The sequence below is a fragment of the Bombina bombina genome, chromosome 5 (assembly GCF_027579735.1).
Source record: "Bombina bombina isolate aBomBom1 chromosome 5, aBomBom1.pri, whole genome shotgun sequence".
NCBI classification, from domain to species: Eukaryota; Metazoa; Chordata; class Amphibia; order Anura; family Bombinatoridae; genus Bombina; species Bombina bombina.
In genome coordinates, this window is record NC_069503.1 from 699740385 (window position 1) to 699756884 (window position 16500).

Here is a 16500-nt window from a genome sequence, read left to right on the forward strand (position 1 = left end):
CCCTATGTGCAGATCAAAGTTTTGTAACTATACAGAAAGGCCCTTATTTATATGTGGATAGCCTCTTCTTTTTACTATAGAGTTTAGAGGAAAAACACTTTTGTTTACAACCTTGTTTTACAAAACTATTAACTTTTCACCATAAAGGACAAGCTCCATTCATAAAGATACCAGAAAAACAACGCCTTCAAAACATTACTAATTAAACACATTATAATGGAAAAAACATCTTCTATTAAACAATCCACACTAACATATGCACACAAAAAACAACTTTGTCAGCTTTGAAAGTGTGAGACTTATCATGAAGATACCTCACAAGGGCAATAGAGTCTTTAGGAAGTATGTATGCTTGAATGAGGTTTAGGTAAAAAAAAAAAAAACCTTGACCACACAGCTCTAGAACACATTGGAACGTCAACCATCAGCATCTCGTAAGCCTTTGCAAGTTTTCTGAGCACCTCTCACACTATCAAAGAAGACTACTTTACCCCAATAAAACAGACTTGCAAGTATTTCACTACTACAAACATTTACATAAACCCGATTAACAGTGATGTTTTCTAAGTGTTTGGGTTGTAATTACTGTCTTTCTAAATTGCTAGCAGTTGACATGTGATGTGTTAGATATCAGGCATTAGGGCACAAAACACAACTAAAGATGTTAAAGGAAGAATGTCCACAATACATTAGAAAAGATGAATGTCAAAAGTGAGCCTTAAAGGGACATGAAACACTGATAATGTATTCAGTTTTAGTGATTCAGATAGGACATACAATTATAAACAACTTTCAAATTTGCTTCTATTATCAAGTTTTCTTCACATTTTTGGTGACCTTTGTTGAAAAGCATATCTAAGTAGACTCAGGAGCAGTAATACGTCTACAAATAGTTCGCTGCTGATTGTTGGCTGCAAATATATGCCTCTTGTCCTTGACTTGCTCATTGCCCAATGTGTTCAGCTAGCTCCCAGTGTTTCATTGCTGCTCTTTCAACAAAGGATACCAAGAGAATGAAACAAATGTGATAATAGAAGTAAATAGAAGTGTTGTTAAAGTTTTGGGTTTTTATGAATTTCAGATATGATCTTGTATTTACAATAAGGTCTCTTAAAAACCTAGAGAATTTCTATGAATCTAGAAAAATGTGCCTTTTGGACTGATACCCAAATTGTATAATTCTGTCTGAGGAGGGGAGGTATTTTTCTCTTTCACAATGTTCCTTAGTCCACCCTGCACTTTCGCTCATATTACATATGGTAATTTATGCTTGAATGCAGCACATAATAATGCTAAAAAAGACGTGAAACAAAGCTAAAATACAATCAAAACAAAACACATGTATAATATGTTAACAATAAAGTAATTTACACACACACACACACACACACACATATATATATATGAGTGTGTATGTTAAATGTAAATATAGGTTTAGAATTAAGTTTAAGCAGTGAATGAAAGGGATGTGGTTCAAAGGTTTATGTATATACTGTATATATACAGTATATATATATATATATATATATATATATATACGTATGTTATTATATATATATATATATATATATATATATATATATATATATACATACATGTGTGTTATAATATATATATATATATATATATATACGTGTGTTATAATATATATATATATATACATACATGTGTGTTATAATATATATATATACATATAGAAAACATTATACGAGGATGCAAAAAGCCTCAATTTTATCATCACTCACATTATTTTACTTGTGGTGTTCCATTAATAAAGTGCATGTTTAGGCTAAGCTAAAATGAAGGAACTTGTATTAGCTTCTGTTTGCAAAACTATGATACCTTTTCTCATGCATGCAGTCCAGTAATTATAGACAGGGAAACATGACCAGCTAATATTTGTGCATGCTCCAAGCACTGATGGTGAAGCCTTCATGCAAGAAAATGCTTAGTTGTGCATTTATTTAAAATGAACTGTGAGTGGAAAACCGTGGGCAATTCTATATATTAAATTGTTGCTTGATGGTGTACTTCCAGCTTTCCTATAGCAACAAAAATGTGATATTTTTTTTAAGGCTTACATGTAGTAAAGACTCCAGCGAAGACCCAGCATTGTCCATATCTTACTGGTAATCCAGAGCTATGGTATTCTATTAAGATGTCCACACTTCCAGTCCAGGCTGAAGGAGAAACTCCGTAAGTGTAATCATTGTTCCAGTTTCCAGCAAGAACGCCATCATCATCCTTGGCATTTATCTACGTGTGAAAAGAAGCAATGATAAGTACAAAGTATTCATGGCAAATACACAGTTACATATTTAAACAAAGGCATAACCAGAAACCATTTGGCTATGGATCTAAATTTGTCTATGTGAGTCATTCACCTTTTACTCAGCACTCTTCACCCAATACAAACACTCGCAAACACAAACCCCTAGTAGTTATAATCATAAACAAAAATAAAATTCTACCCATTAAATATACAGTGTCACACAAAATTAGCAAAACTCGAGTATCTACTGGAAAATAAAAAAATCATTGACTTAAGCATAGAGAGTAATAGATAAATCCTAATGTACTAAGGTAAAATATCAGTTGTAATCTTTAGAAAGCCTCTTATTATATGACATAAATATATTGCTAACAAAATAGCTATTATGGCATATTATGCCAAAGGGGGTGCAGGATAATTACTATTATCATGATTGTTAGTGGTTGACTAGTGGTCTGGAAAGATACACAGTTTGGTGCACATATTAAGTGTGATCCATTCTTAATAGTATAGTAACATTCAGAAGATCCCTCCATTTACTGAAGGAGAGATTATAAATTAAAGGGACATTAAACTGCTCAGTTCATCTACAGAAGCATAATACTAGTCACCATGATATTCATTTTTCCTCCTTTTCCTGTAGCTCTCTTCAAAGCCATTATTTTAGGTGTCAGTTGGTAGCGATCCACCTGTTGATGTTGAACACTGCCATCTTGGAGCACACTAAGGGGCCGAATGATCAAGCTCCGAATGTAGCTTGATGCCCCTGTTTATGCGTGAGCCTTCAGACCACTGCTCCATAACTTGTCCGCTGCCTCTGAGGCTGTGGGCTTCAATCCGCCAGATTCTATACGATTGGGCTGATTGACACCCCCTGCTAGCGCAAATCTGCAGGGGGCAGCATTGCACAAGCAGTTCACTAGAACTGCTTGTGCAATGATAAATGCTGACAGCGTATGCTGTCGGCATTTATCGATGTGTGGCAGACATGATACGCTACATCGTATCATGTCCGCTCGCACTTTGGTAAAATGGCCCCATATTCTTGAACCCTGTTTCCAGATCAGTGATGCTGCAAGCTTTTTGAAAGCTGTACCTTACACTTAAGTTTAGCTCTCACATTAGAGAGTGTTAGCTTTACAGTTTGGCAGTTTCTTTTACTCAATTAGAAGTTACATAACAAATATAAGAAATGAAATAAATAATTTAGAGCAATACATCCACTGCAAAAAATGAACAGTTACCACTCTGTATAGTCCATTGCATCGTGATGTGTGTGATCAGCTTGTCAAAAAGACAGCAATGTCACTGGTCTGTGAATGTGCACTGCTCACAGAGTGCGAGAACACCTAAGCTCCAAGATGGCAGAATAAAGAGACTGAGCTTCACTAGCTCGCCCTTGCAAAGGTTAAAAATAAGAGAGTGGCATAGAAGAGTGGTAGTAGCCATTCTGTTGTACTCATGCCCAGCAGTTTAATGTCCCTTTAAAGGGACAGTATACACCAATTTTCATATAACTGCATGTAATAGACACTAGATAAAGAATAATATTTACAGATACTGATATAAAAATCCAGTATAAAACAATTTAAATACTTACTTAGAATCTCCCAGCTTAGCTCTGTTAAAAATGTAGCTGGGGGGGGGCGGAGTTAACTGCCAAAGCGAGTAGAAGCACATTACAGAAGCTCCTGGATATAATATAGTTTTTGAGGGGTTTTGACCCCTATAGTGAGCATATTTCAGACTTTTCATAAGATCCCCTAACTAAGGGTACAGGCCACAGTCTTGGAAGGTCTGAGAATTAATTGTATACTTTATTCTTATCTGGGTAGCTACCTAAATTGCTAAACAGGCAGTAGCAAATGACATGGAAGAAGCTAACTTCATTGATGGGACCTGCTTCCTACATCCTTTTCTAACGACAATGGGAACACTTGAAGACAGATTGTGTACCTTGGTAAGAGAACACTTATCTGGACTACGCGACTCACTTATACAGTGGTCTGAGAATATGGGCATACGACATACAATCCAAGATGGCCCGGGCCACAGCCTGATGTTACTATTACACTGGAACAGAACGACGATGACAATTGGGTCTCCATGGAGTGCAACGAGGTAGCAAGGATCCCTACGGCACTAAAAATGTATCTACTAGGGCAGCCCAGACATAACTACAGGCTAGAGCTTACCCCGTCAGACGCCACGGAACCTCCTGACATATCTTCTCAAAACAGCAGAGTGAAGCCGGCTCAATGGGAAGGAGACAACGAGAGGCCTATTAAGGGTATTACTTTCTCTGGGTCCCTAACCGCTACAGCGACAACATATAAAAATGATGTAGATGCCCTTAAGATAATAGCGGCAGGGAATTTTGATGGGACCTTAGATCAGTGTGCTTATACCCAAGTTCTACAACGTTACCAGACCGGCATTGGGTAACTATATTTGAGTCTGATGTGAGGGATCCGCAGCACGTGAGAGACGCTGCTCACTTCGGCTAGTGACTTGGAGAGTTATGTTTATGCCGTGTTGAATGTTCCCATTAATGTTCAATATAGCCTTTATTTATAAATATAAATATGGACGCGCCAAGGACTTTTACTTGTTCCGCCTGTTAGCACTAACGGCACAGTTATGTTGACTTGTTTTATAAATCTAAGCTGATTGTGTAGTTTAACAGGAGATAAATGCTTGGTATGTTATTATATATTTTTCTCTGATCTGCGTGCTTGTGAATATCAAGTTAGGAAAAGTTCCACTATAGTTATGTAGTTTAATTTATCCAACTCTTCATGAGAATTTTATATATTTTTATGTATTGATGGTTATGCTCAGTGGGTTAGTAGTACATTATTATTTTAATATTCAATATAGATTTCAACCCGATTCACTAGAAAGGAGCTCACACATAACTACAATCTTATATTTTAGGGAGAAAGCTTTGTTTATGCTTTGGAGAGCAAACTGATTATTACGTATATGGTATTATGGTGAATTCCATACTCAATAGTTGTGGATGTAGTATACTACTACATTAGCTGATATTGTAACCATAAAGGACAATACGTTTCAAGAAAAGCGAGATAACATTTCTTCGTACCTATAGTTTAGCCTACTTGACATGCCGCAGGTTTTTGTGACAACTGTTAACAACACTTAATATTTCCCTTAATAAGTTGATGATGGGCAACAAATATTCAGTTTTGCTCTTTAAATAGATGTGTTCCATACATACCATGTACACTTATTCATATACCTAATTGTTAAGACCAATGAGCTTACTGCACTATCCTCCCGCCTGATCATAAGAATGTGTTTCTTTATAGCATATACCCGTCGCTGGGCATAGGGCCCATGTCCAGACGATGGGTCTACTGTATGATAAATCAGACATGTTTCTAGGTTGGTCTGAGCCAAAGCAAGTCTTATCATGTTTTATTGTTAGGGAGGCAGAGGCAACCATGACAAGGTTTATATGGTCTTTTACACCTATGCTACATAATATTATATACCTCTAGTCTTAAAGTAGTTAGGGAGCATAAATTGAAAGTTATGTGGTACTCCATAGTCCTACCAGTGGGTAACACCCTTTAACTCTCCCATCACTCAAAACATACCGTCTTCTTAACAGAACTTGTGCTTTCCCCCCATACTCCCATCAGCTTATTAGTTAAGCAAAGGAAAATACATCCTGTAGCAACCCTATTTCATATTTTCTATATCCCCCTTAAATCCCTCTCACGACAAAGGCAATATTTTGGAGGCCCTTAGATGACCCTAGCATATTATAAGAGGGTAGTGGTTTATGAACGATTGTATTAAAAGTTAAAGGGGAAATATGATCATAGTTGAAAAATGTATGCATAAGAGGATTGTTTTTTCATATTCTATGACAAATATTTACAAAGGTTATAAAATGTTGTTATATCTTGCTGAGATTTTATGTCAATTTTCTAATCAAGGTCTTATTTTTAATATATGTTACAATTTTAATATAGACGTGGCCTGTATTAGATAGCTATTATTGGATCTGTATGTGATATAACCTTGATGTTATTGTATAACCTGTAACCTCAATAAAAACATAAAAAAAAAAAATGTAGCTAGAACACCCACTTTGAGTGGGAAATAACAGACACTCGCCCCTCCCCCTTCCTCTGCATATGAAAAGACTCTTTACACAAACAGGAGCAAGCTCTAGTAGGTATACCTCGGTATTCTCCTAAAACTTTGGGACTTGGTTAGGAGTCTGAAAATCAGAGCAAAGCTATTTAAAAATAAGCAAAACTATACATTTAAAAAAAACAAAAACCTGTATGGGCTATATAAATAGATCATCTACAAAACATTTATGCAAAGAAAAATCTAGTGTATAATGTCCCTTTAAGTTCAATATAAACAAAACATTGAGGTTTTTGAGTTATAGGATTTTAAACTCAAAATGAAAAAAACTTAAATAGTCCAATTTATCAAGCTGTTAAAGCAGCTTCAGGGCTCTGGCATTTCAGGCTTGCCGAAAACAATAGTTAAGTCGCAGCGGTTTTAATACCATTGCTGCTTAACATGTCCGTCACCTTAAAGGGACATTAAACCCAAAAATGTTCTTTTATTTTTCAGATAAAGATTACAATTTTAAACAACATTTCAATGTACTTCTATTATTTATTTTGCTTCATTCTTCATATATTCTTTGTTTAAGAAATAGCAATGCACATGGGTGAGCCAATCAAACAAGACATTTATGTGCAGCCACCAATCAGTATCAACAAAAGATATCACGAGAATGAAGCAAATGAGATAATAGAAGTAAATTGGAAAGTTGTTTAAAATTGCATGCTCTTTCTAAAACATGAAAGAAAAAAAATTGGGTTTCAAGTCCATTTAAAGTGGATTAAAACCATCCTGATCAGGATGATTGACAAACCCTCTAGCGGCAGCTTGGCAGGGGACGACATTGCACAAGCACTACTTGTACAGTGTTAAATGAGGACAGCGTATGATAAATGGAGCGAAAAGTACAAAATTATACAAATTATATTTATGCATTTTACCTGCATTTGCTTTTTTTTAATCATGCCTTTTTGTACTCCACAGAGAAACTGAAGTGTGTATATTATACTTAGCTATGGTACTGTTTGCCAGAATAGTTTCTTCTGAAAGATTAATTTTAGATTTTTCCCAATGTTCATTTCAGCTGAATTTTGTTCATGTGGGCATTTGTTTCGGCTGAATATTGGATTTGGATTACGGGAACAACAAATATATACAACTAATTTTATTTCCAATGCTAACAGAACATACAATTCACTGACTGAACTTGAGTTAATGATTAGCTCACAGAAGCATTGAAGTCACAGAGCTGCAAGTTCCAATAAATTTAGTCAAAGTGTTTACCAATTTCTAAGCTTCCCTAGGCTCTCACTTCCATATATTAGGTTAAGGCTTGAATAGACAAGCCTGTATGACTAAAATCCAACATTTAGTGCCTGATTGGCTGTCGACCGTTGATGGCTGTCACGGCTGCTGTATACTAGTAAAAAGTATTTTAGCTAAATTAGCAGATTGCAATTTGCAGAGAGTTTTTTAAAAAAAATAAAAGTTATTTAAAATTAAAAAAAAACAGATAGGCAGTAAACCTGCATATTTTAACTTTTTTATTTTATCCCCACTGAGCTATATTTAACTTTATATTATTATTATTTAGTTTACCCCTGACTGCTGCTGTATTTAACTGCTGCAGTGCAGGAAGGAAGCCTTTTAAGTGGGAATTGTGAAAAAAAACTAGGCTGATATTTTACCACATAGGTATTTAATACATTTTTGGTGTGATACATTTTGTGATATATATATATATATATATATATATATATATATATATTGAATATACAGTGTGTATATAACTATTTTACATAACTGGTCCGTGAACCCCCATTTGAATAACCCACGAGCCGCCACTATATATATATATATATATATATATATATATATATATATATATATATATATATATATATATATATATATATATATATATATATATATAAATAAATATAAGTGCATTGGAGCCTCTTGCAGTCAAGTAACTGAAAACATGAAAAATCATATTTATGTAATATTAATTTTTAATAAAGTGTTTAACTATGTATTTATAGGAAATATTTCATATTCCAATGTTCTTCACATAGGTGAATATGCTCTAAGTATTTAAAAATAGATATTCCTCAATCTAAATTACAAAATCTGCTGGCAGAGTTCTTGAAAAAAACCTGTGAAAACATCTGTTACAAATAGGTATTTGTGCATACACCCAGTCTATATCTAGGAAATCCAAATGTCCTGGAATTATCTGTGATGTATCTCTGGCAGTTTGGCACCTTCAAACAAATTTGATTTGCAGGGTTCTGACTACAGTAGGTTGGACTAATTGCTTCATTTGAAGATATTGATTGGGGAGACGATACTGTAAAGATTCAGCCTAACACAATACTTGGATCAAGAATTTAGCAGGCTTAAAGATAGATTATGAGGACATTTTAAGAAGTCATAAATTAACTCTCTTCTATAAGAGTTTTATGTTTGAATATCTGCACTGAACAGAATGTTACAAGCTCACATCTCTCAGGAACCTTTGCCAATCGCTCTTTATACACCTGAGGGGACAAAAGATTCTCACCAGCAAATGAAAGAAAAGCAGAGAGTCCAGGATTACCATTGAATATAAAGACTACCTCCAACAAGAGAAAAAAAGTGGACCAAGAAATCCTAAGGATACCACACTGGGGTTGAAAGACAAAACCATCTCTAAAACACGCAGAGCAGAAACCTTACCTCATATGATTGAGGTCTGAGCTGGTAAGCAGGAATTCTTTACTTCATTATACAAGTTAAAGAAGTTATCAACAAAAGATATTCAAAATAACAGCATACAACCATTTATTAAGAACTGCCTTTCTCTATGAAGGTTTTTGACAAACTGTATTTTGGAAAAAAGTGACTATAGCAGAGCGCCTTGTAACTATTATTGATTGCTCTTTTCTTAATATATACAGTATATACATATGTATAGATACAGGGAGTGCAGAATTATTAGGCAAATGAGTATTTTGACCACATCATCCTCTTTATGCATGTTGTCTTACTCCAAGCTGTATAGGCTCGAAAGCCTACTACCAATTAAGCATATTAGGTGATGTGCATCTCTGTAATGAGAAGGGGTGTGGTCTAATGACATCAACACCCTATATCAGGTGTGCATAATTATTAGGCAACTTCCTTTCCTTTGGCAAAATGGGTCAAAAGAAGGACTTGACAGGCTCAGAAAAGTCAAAAATAGTGAGATATCTTGCAGAGGGATGCAGCACTCTTAAAATTGCAAAGCTTCTGAAGCGTGATCATCGAACAATCAAGCGTTTCATTCAAAATAGTCAACAGGTTCGCAAGAAGCGTGTGGAAAAACCAAGGCGCAAAATAACTGCCCATGAACTGAGAAAAGTCAAGCATGCAGCTGCCAAGATGCCACTTGCCACCAGTTTGGCCATATTTCAGAGCTGCAACATCACTGGAGTGCCCAAAAGCACAAGGTGTGCAATACTCAGAGACATGGCCAAGGTAAGAAAGGCTGAAAGACGACCACCACTGAACAAGACACACAAGCTGAAATGTCAAGACTGGGCCAAGAAATATCTCAAGACTGATTTTTCTAAGGTTTTATGGACTGATGAAATGAGAGTGAGTCTTGATGGGCCAGATGGATGGGCCCGTGGCTGGATTGGTAAAGGGCAGAGAGCTCCAGTCCGACTCAGACGCCAGCAAGGTGGAGGTGGAGTACTGGTTTGGGCTGGTATCATCAAAGATGAGCTTGTGGGGCCTTTTCGGGTTGAGGATGGAGTCAAGCTCAACTCCCAGTCCTACTGCCAGTTTCTGGAAGACACCTTCTTCAAGCAGTGGAACAGGAAGAAGTCTGCATCCTTCAAGAAAAACATGATTTTCATGCAGGACAATGCTCCATCACACGCGTCCAAGTACTCCACAGCGTGGCTGGCAAGAAAGGGTATAAAAGAAGAAAATCTAATGACATGGCCTCCTTGTTCACCTGATCTGAACCCCATTGAGAACCTGTGGTCCATCATCAAATGTGAGATTTACAAGGAGGGAAAACAGTACACCTCTCTGAACAGTGTCTGGGAGGCTGTGGTTGCTGTTGCACGCAATGTTGATGGTGAACAGATCAAAACACTGACAGAATCCATGGATGGCAGGCTTTTGAGTGTCCTTGCAAAGAAAGGTGGCTATATTGGTCACTGATTTGTTTTTGTTTTGTTTTTGAATGTCAGAAATGTATATTTGTGAATGTTGAGATGTTATATTGGTTTCACTGGTAAAAATAAATAATTGAAATGGGTATATATTTGTTTTTTGTTAAGTTGCCTAATAATTATGCACAGTAATAGTCACCTGCACACACAGATATCCCCCTAAAATAGCTATAACTAAAAACAAACTAAAAACTACTTCCAAAACTATTCAGCTTTGATATTAATGAGTTTTTTGGGTTCATTGAGAACATGGTTGTTGTTCAATAATAAAATTAATCCTCAAAAATACAACTTGCCTAATAATTCTGCACTCCCTGTATATATTTTACCAAAGACCATCAGATATATTTAGAAATGTATATTTATGAATAAATAGAACATATTCTGCTATGTGAAGAACATTGGAAGGTGAAATATTAATATTTCATGTCAGGTTAGCACACTTGAGAAAATACACTACACGCGCTACATGTAATCTATCGGGGTTGTTTGCAATGTGTATAGTTTTTTTTATTATTCAGATCATTCCAGGTGTACTTCTCCTGAAAAAAAACAAGTTATTAACCTGATCCCCTTTGCTATTACCAGTCAGAAGCCACATGTAAATGAGCTTGTGTACTGGATCTCTAGTAGCATATTCCAGTATGATCAGTTTTACTCCAACCATGCTGAGGTAGTGGGAAAAGCACAAATTGCCAAGGTAAATTTACCCTTAGCGAAAACACCACTAGCGATATGCTTTTTGCGATTCTCAGGATCCGCTCGTACTACAAGTTTAAAAAAAAAAAATTGCTAGTGTTCTCCCATAGATATCAATGGAGAAAAAAAGTGGGAAAAAACCTTAGCAATCTACTCGCGAAAATGACAATAAAAGTGAAAAAAACCTAGCACCCTACCATAAGCACCTAGTTTAATAACCCCTAATCCGCCATCTCCCCACACTTAATAGACTACCCTACAACATGTAGAGACTCTTACCCAATATGTTGGGTGGAACTATGAGGTGTAAAGAGATTGCAGGGGTAGGGTTGAATAGGAGGGCAATCCTGACTAGTTACTAGAGGTAAGATATGGTGGCTGTTTGCACGCATCAGAAGTAGCACGCATATTACAAGTTAAAAGTAAACACAATTGCTTGAGTGCAATTGAATTTAACGCACGTTGGGTTATCGTAACTTCAGAGCTCTGGTTAACTGTTACCCTTGAATAACAAGTGTTACAAAACACATCAAAAATACATTTAAAAGTACAGTTACACTCACAAATTACATAAAAAAGTTATAAGGGCTCAAAGATATAACGTCTCTGGTGTTAGAAAAAAAAGGCACGCAAATGGTTTTAACATAGAGATACTAAATGTCTAAATATGCATATGTATATGTGTATATATTTATTTACAGGCATATATACACATATAAACACACAAATACATATGGCATATAGATAGGTTGACCATATTGCCGCTTTAAAAAGGTACACATATGAAAAATACATACGTCAGGACTTTTTTCCAGGCTGTTTAAAGAATTGTTTTGTATAAGAACCCTGACATATGTATTTTTTATATGTGTCCCTTTTTAAAGCTGCAATTTGGTCAACCTACATATAGAGACATATATATAAGTGCATTGGAGCCCTTTGCTGTCAAGTAGCTGAAAACATGATAATTCATATTTATGCAATATTCATATTTAATAAAGTGTTTGTGTATTTACTGTAAATATTTCACATTTTAATGTTCTTCACATAAGGGAATAAGTATTTATAAATTGATATTCCTATATATGTATCAGTATAGCTATACCTATATATAATGTTATAGGTATAGATATATATATATATATATATATATATATATATATATATATATATATATATATATTTACCCACTCTGCAGCCCGACCCACCTGTAGTTTTGTATATATATATATAATAAAAACTACAGGTGGGTCGGGCTGCTTATATATATAAAACCAAAAAAATATAATTTACTGTATATATAGAAATATGCATTTCAGAATAAACATATTCTGCTTTGTGAAGAACATTGGATTGTGAAATATTCATATTTTCATGTCAGGTAAGCAACTGGGTATCTGCGCGAGTAGGGTGTTAGGGTTTTATTCACTTTTCACGCGCCGTTAACTTCTATGGGAGAATACATTAATGCAATCACAACCTGCAAGCCAAAAGCCTTAGTGGGAGAGATAAATAGTGATCCACTCGTAATCTAGCCCATATTTGTTTGTATTCCCTGTCAACCTACAAATATATAATATTATATTGTGCACGTCCAAAAAATTCAGCCAGGATTAATAAAAAAAAATATTTCAAATAAAATTCACATGTCAAATAAGATGCATAATATTTATGATAAAGAGCTATTATTAATAATAATAATAATAATAATAATATATATATATATATATATATATATATATATATATATATATATATATATATATATATATATATATATAAAAAATGAAAGGTAGAAGAATTACTACACCAGATTTGTTATACAAAATGCACTTGCGTATTTATTTTCAGTTTAAAAATTTTAATTTAGCAAAAATGTGTCATGTAGATTTGCTCGCGCACAAAGAAATAGTAGTATAAAAAAAATCTTTGCATCTAAAGATTGAGAGAGCCTTCCATATATTTCCATGACAATTAATTAACATTTGTTGGAATTAGAAACAGTAAAGCATGAACTATTTATTTTATTTTTCTTTGAATGGTACATAATGGATGAATACCCCATTAAACTGTAGTGGCCAGGTTGCTAATTTGCACTTTTATTTTTGTAGACTGCCACTCAAAAGCATGTTGAGCTTTTGGCCCAATTAACCTTTTCACTGCTCTAATAATAATGAAAAAATAGCCATATTATCTATCATATTTGTGGCTATAGGAATATGCTGCTTCATTTGTGGCTCCATATGGAGAAAGGAAGTTCTATTGTTGCTTAAACCTTTCCGACCTAACAGTAGAAGACATTATCTCTAAGTGTTTTTTTTCCGGTTATGACACTACAAATTGCAGTGTAGGACTTGTTTTGATAAAGGAATAATATTATATTTAGATTTATGTTATTAATTTCATATTATTACTTTTCCAATATCTCAATATTTTCCAGACTGCTGTGTGGCTGCCAAGACACAGCAAATAAAGTAAGCTTAGAAATGAACATCAACAGCCGAGGCAAAATATGAGAAATAAACAAACATATAATGTGCCAGTATTTTGAGGTAGTACATTATGACAAATATATCATAATCAGACCACAGGATCTCTTAAACTGTGTAAAAAATGGGACATCCAAAAGAAGATTCATATAGTATTAAATATATTAATTCTGAATAGAGGTTTAATCAATACATATTTACCTCATGGAAAATATTAAAAAAATTAAACAATATTCTTATTAAAACCACAAAACCTCAGTTCATTAATAAAAAAAAAACATATGATATAACAGAATTCAAAATCGGGAGACTTTTGGTACCCTATAATCTTACAGTTGCGTGTTTTTGTATATATTACTATAAAGGCAAAGGTATTTGCTATTAACATTTACTACACTGTATTCTGATATGGACATCTCCCATTGGGATATTGCTCCTGAAAGTTAATAGCTTTTTCACCATATGGCAGTATACCCCCATGATGCTTTGCATCACATTCCAATCTACCTCTCTACCCCACAGAAAACATCTTACATCATCTCACTTGAGTCTGTTTTTCCCCATTACGCAAATGCTTTACTTCAGGAACACATTTAGAGCTGCAGGGGGCCAAGCTTGTAAGATATCTGACTGATTTTATAAGACAGGGACTGCTCTTAACATTTTTTTAAAATGGCATTAAAATATTTAAAGGGACATTAAACTATTTCCCCATAAAAAAGGTTTAAAGTGATAGTAAATCAAAATAGTGTTTGCAAAACACTAGGATTTACCAGTGCAACAAATAAAGTGGACTTTCAGTCATGAAGTATAAAATACTTCATGCTGAAAGTTCCTTTATTTGTCTACAGCGCCTCAGGCCTCCCGCAGCAGAACGTTTTTTTTTTCAATGAGGTGATGTTTCCACCTCTTAGCCAATAGCCATGCGGGCCAGCTGGCGCCATGCCGGATAGCTAGCACGCTATTGGCTAATCAAAATCACCTCACTGCAAAATAGCCGGCCCATTTCTGGAGCACTGTGGCAACAGTTTTGCATAAAAGTTAACCATTTGCAAGAGCACTAGATAGCAGCACTATTTCTGTCCACGTAGTGCTCCAAATGCCTACCTAATACAGAAAATTGTAGGAACAAAGCAAATTTGAATCACAAAAGACATTTTTTGGTTTCATACCCCTTTAAGGAATATCTCATTGGACTGTAGACCAATGCAAATCATACTAACAAAATGACAGGTTTAATTTATTTTGTATGCAGATATTCATTTCTGACACATTCTTAAACAAATACTTCATTTTCCCTTTAACATGTTGGCAGCAAATGAGCATAGACATAGCAGTACTTACATGGAACCAAATATACTAAAATCACGCTTACCAAAAAACAAAATCAAAATATCAATTTATGTGCTAACTTAAATGTGGTATATTTGAATCTTTGTTCCTTATAGGTTCCATAACACTTGAGTCTGGGTACAGTTATGAAGCACATTTGACTTATTTTACATTTAAAGTGACATTAGACATCTCTCGCTTTTTATGTTACAACTGTGCTTTGTCCCATACTCCCAAAAGCCCTGATGATCGAAAGTGCTACGAGGTGGCGAAATATTCCAAGGGATCCGCTGCTATGTTGAGTGAGCATTATACAGTAAACTATTAGAAAAAGTGCATAGAGGACAGCGCCAAGTACTTACAAATGTATACAGGCTCACTTCATAGGGGAACAATTGCCTAAAATAATTGTTCAAAACATATATAACAAATGGGGAGGTGAAGAAGCGCCTATGTGTGGATACAACTTGCATAGAAAGCGGAAAACAAACTTGTAAGTAAAAAAAGATATTTAATGAATTAAAACCGACCTAGTTGTGCCTTACATTTCAAGATACAAATATAAGCAGATTTACTAGTGAGTGCGCCTTATATTTAAAAATACAGATGCAATTTAAACAATTTTGCTGATAATACAAAAACGACTATAAGTCGTTTAGATAAACTATGATTGGCCAATCTTACAGAAATGTGAGTTGATAAACAAATCCTCATGAAAATATATATAAAAAACAGATAGAGCTGGGCGGAGAAGGCCGGAGACCAGCATGGCCGCATAAGTGCAAAGCTCCGTAAAGCTGCAACCCATATGCGACAATACACGGCTACCTAAGGGCTCAAAAAGGCACAGAAATCCCTCATAGAGCTGAGCGGAGAGAAGTAGTGGCTTATATACCCTCGCTTATGGCTGAAAACTAAGTACCGATCAATATTAACGCCACCGGCACGGGCCCAACGCAAGCTTAACCCGGGAAAAACCGGGACACTGCAAAAGGAGAAGATCACTTTGCCCAGCAGTATCGTAGAGAATGCAGGGATACAGAGGACAACTGAGGAGTGATCATATCGCACAATGGGTATGAAAGTGACGACGCGGCAATAGGTAAACTGATAATGTTGAAAATATAACCGCCATCTTTGATCGCATGCCACACTAAAGCAACAGCAGTCTAAACTTATAAACAAGAACAAAACAAAGTTCAAGGCAAGGGGCTGACATGTAATTGGGAGGCTAAATCATCCGAAAAACACGGCCAGAACTTTAAAACTTGAGAGTCGCACTCACTTGGATCAGGGCGTTACACTTTAACTAGGCCTCTTGTGACAGTAAGGGAGAACTGAGAAATCAGGACACAGGCTGTGAACTGTTTTTGTTTATGCCAGCTAT

The 16500-nt window shown here is 35.2% G+C and overlaps 1 protein-coding gene across 1 annotated transcript in view; it reads right to left on the minus strand.

Moving 5' to 3' along the window:
* F13A1 (coagulation factor XIII A chain) overlaps positions 1 to 16500 on the minus strand; it is a 328117-nt gene that overhangs the window by 201160 nt on the left and 110457 nt on the right. Inside the window, exon 7 of the mRNA XM_053714703.1 lies at positions 2082 to 2256. Coding sequence (XP_053570678.1) covers positions 2082 to 2256 — 175 coding nt within the window. The remainder of the gene's footprint in view (positions 1 to 2081; positions 2257 to 16500) is intronic.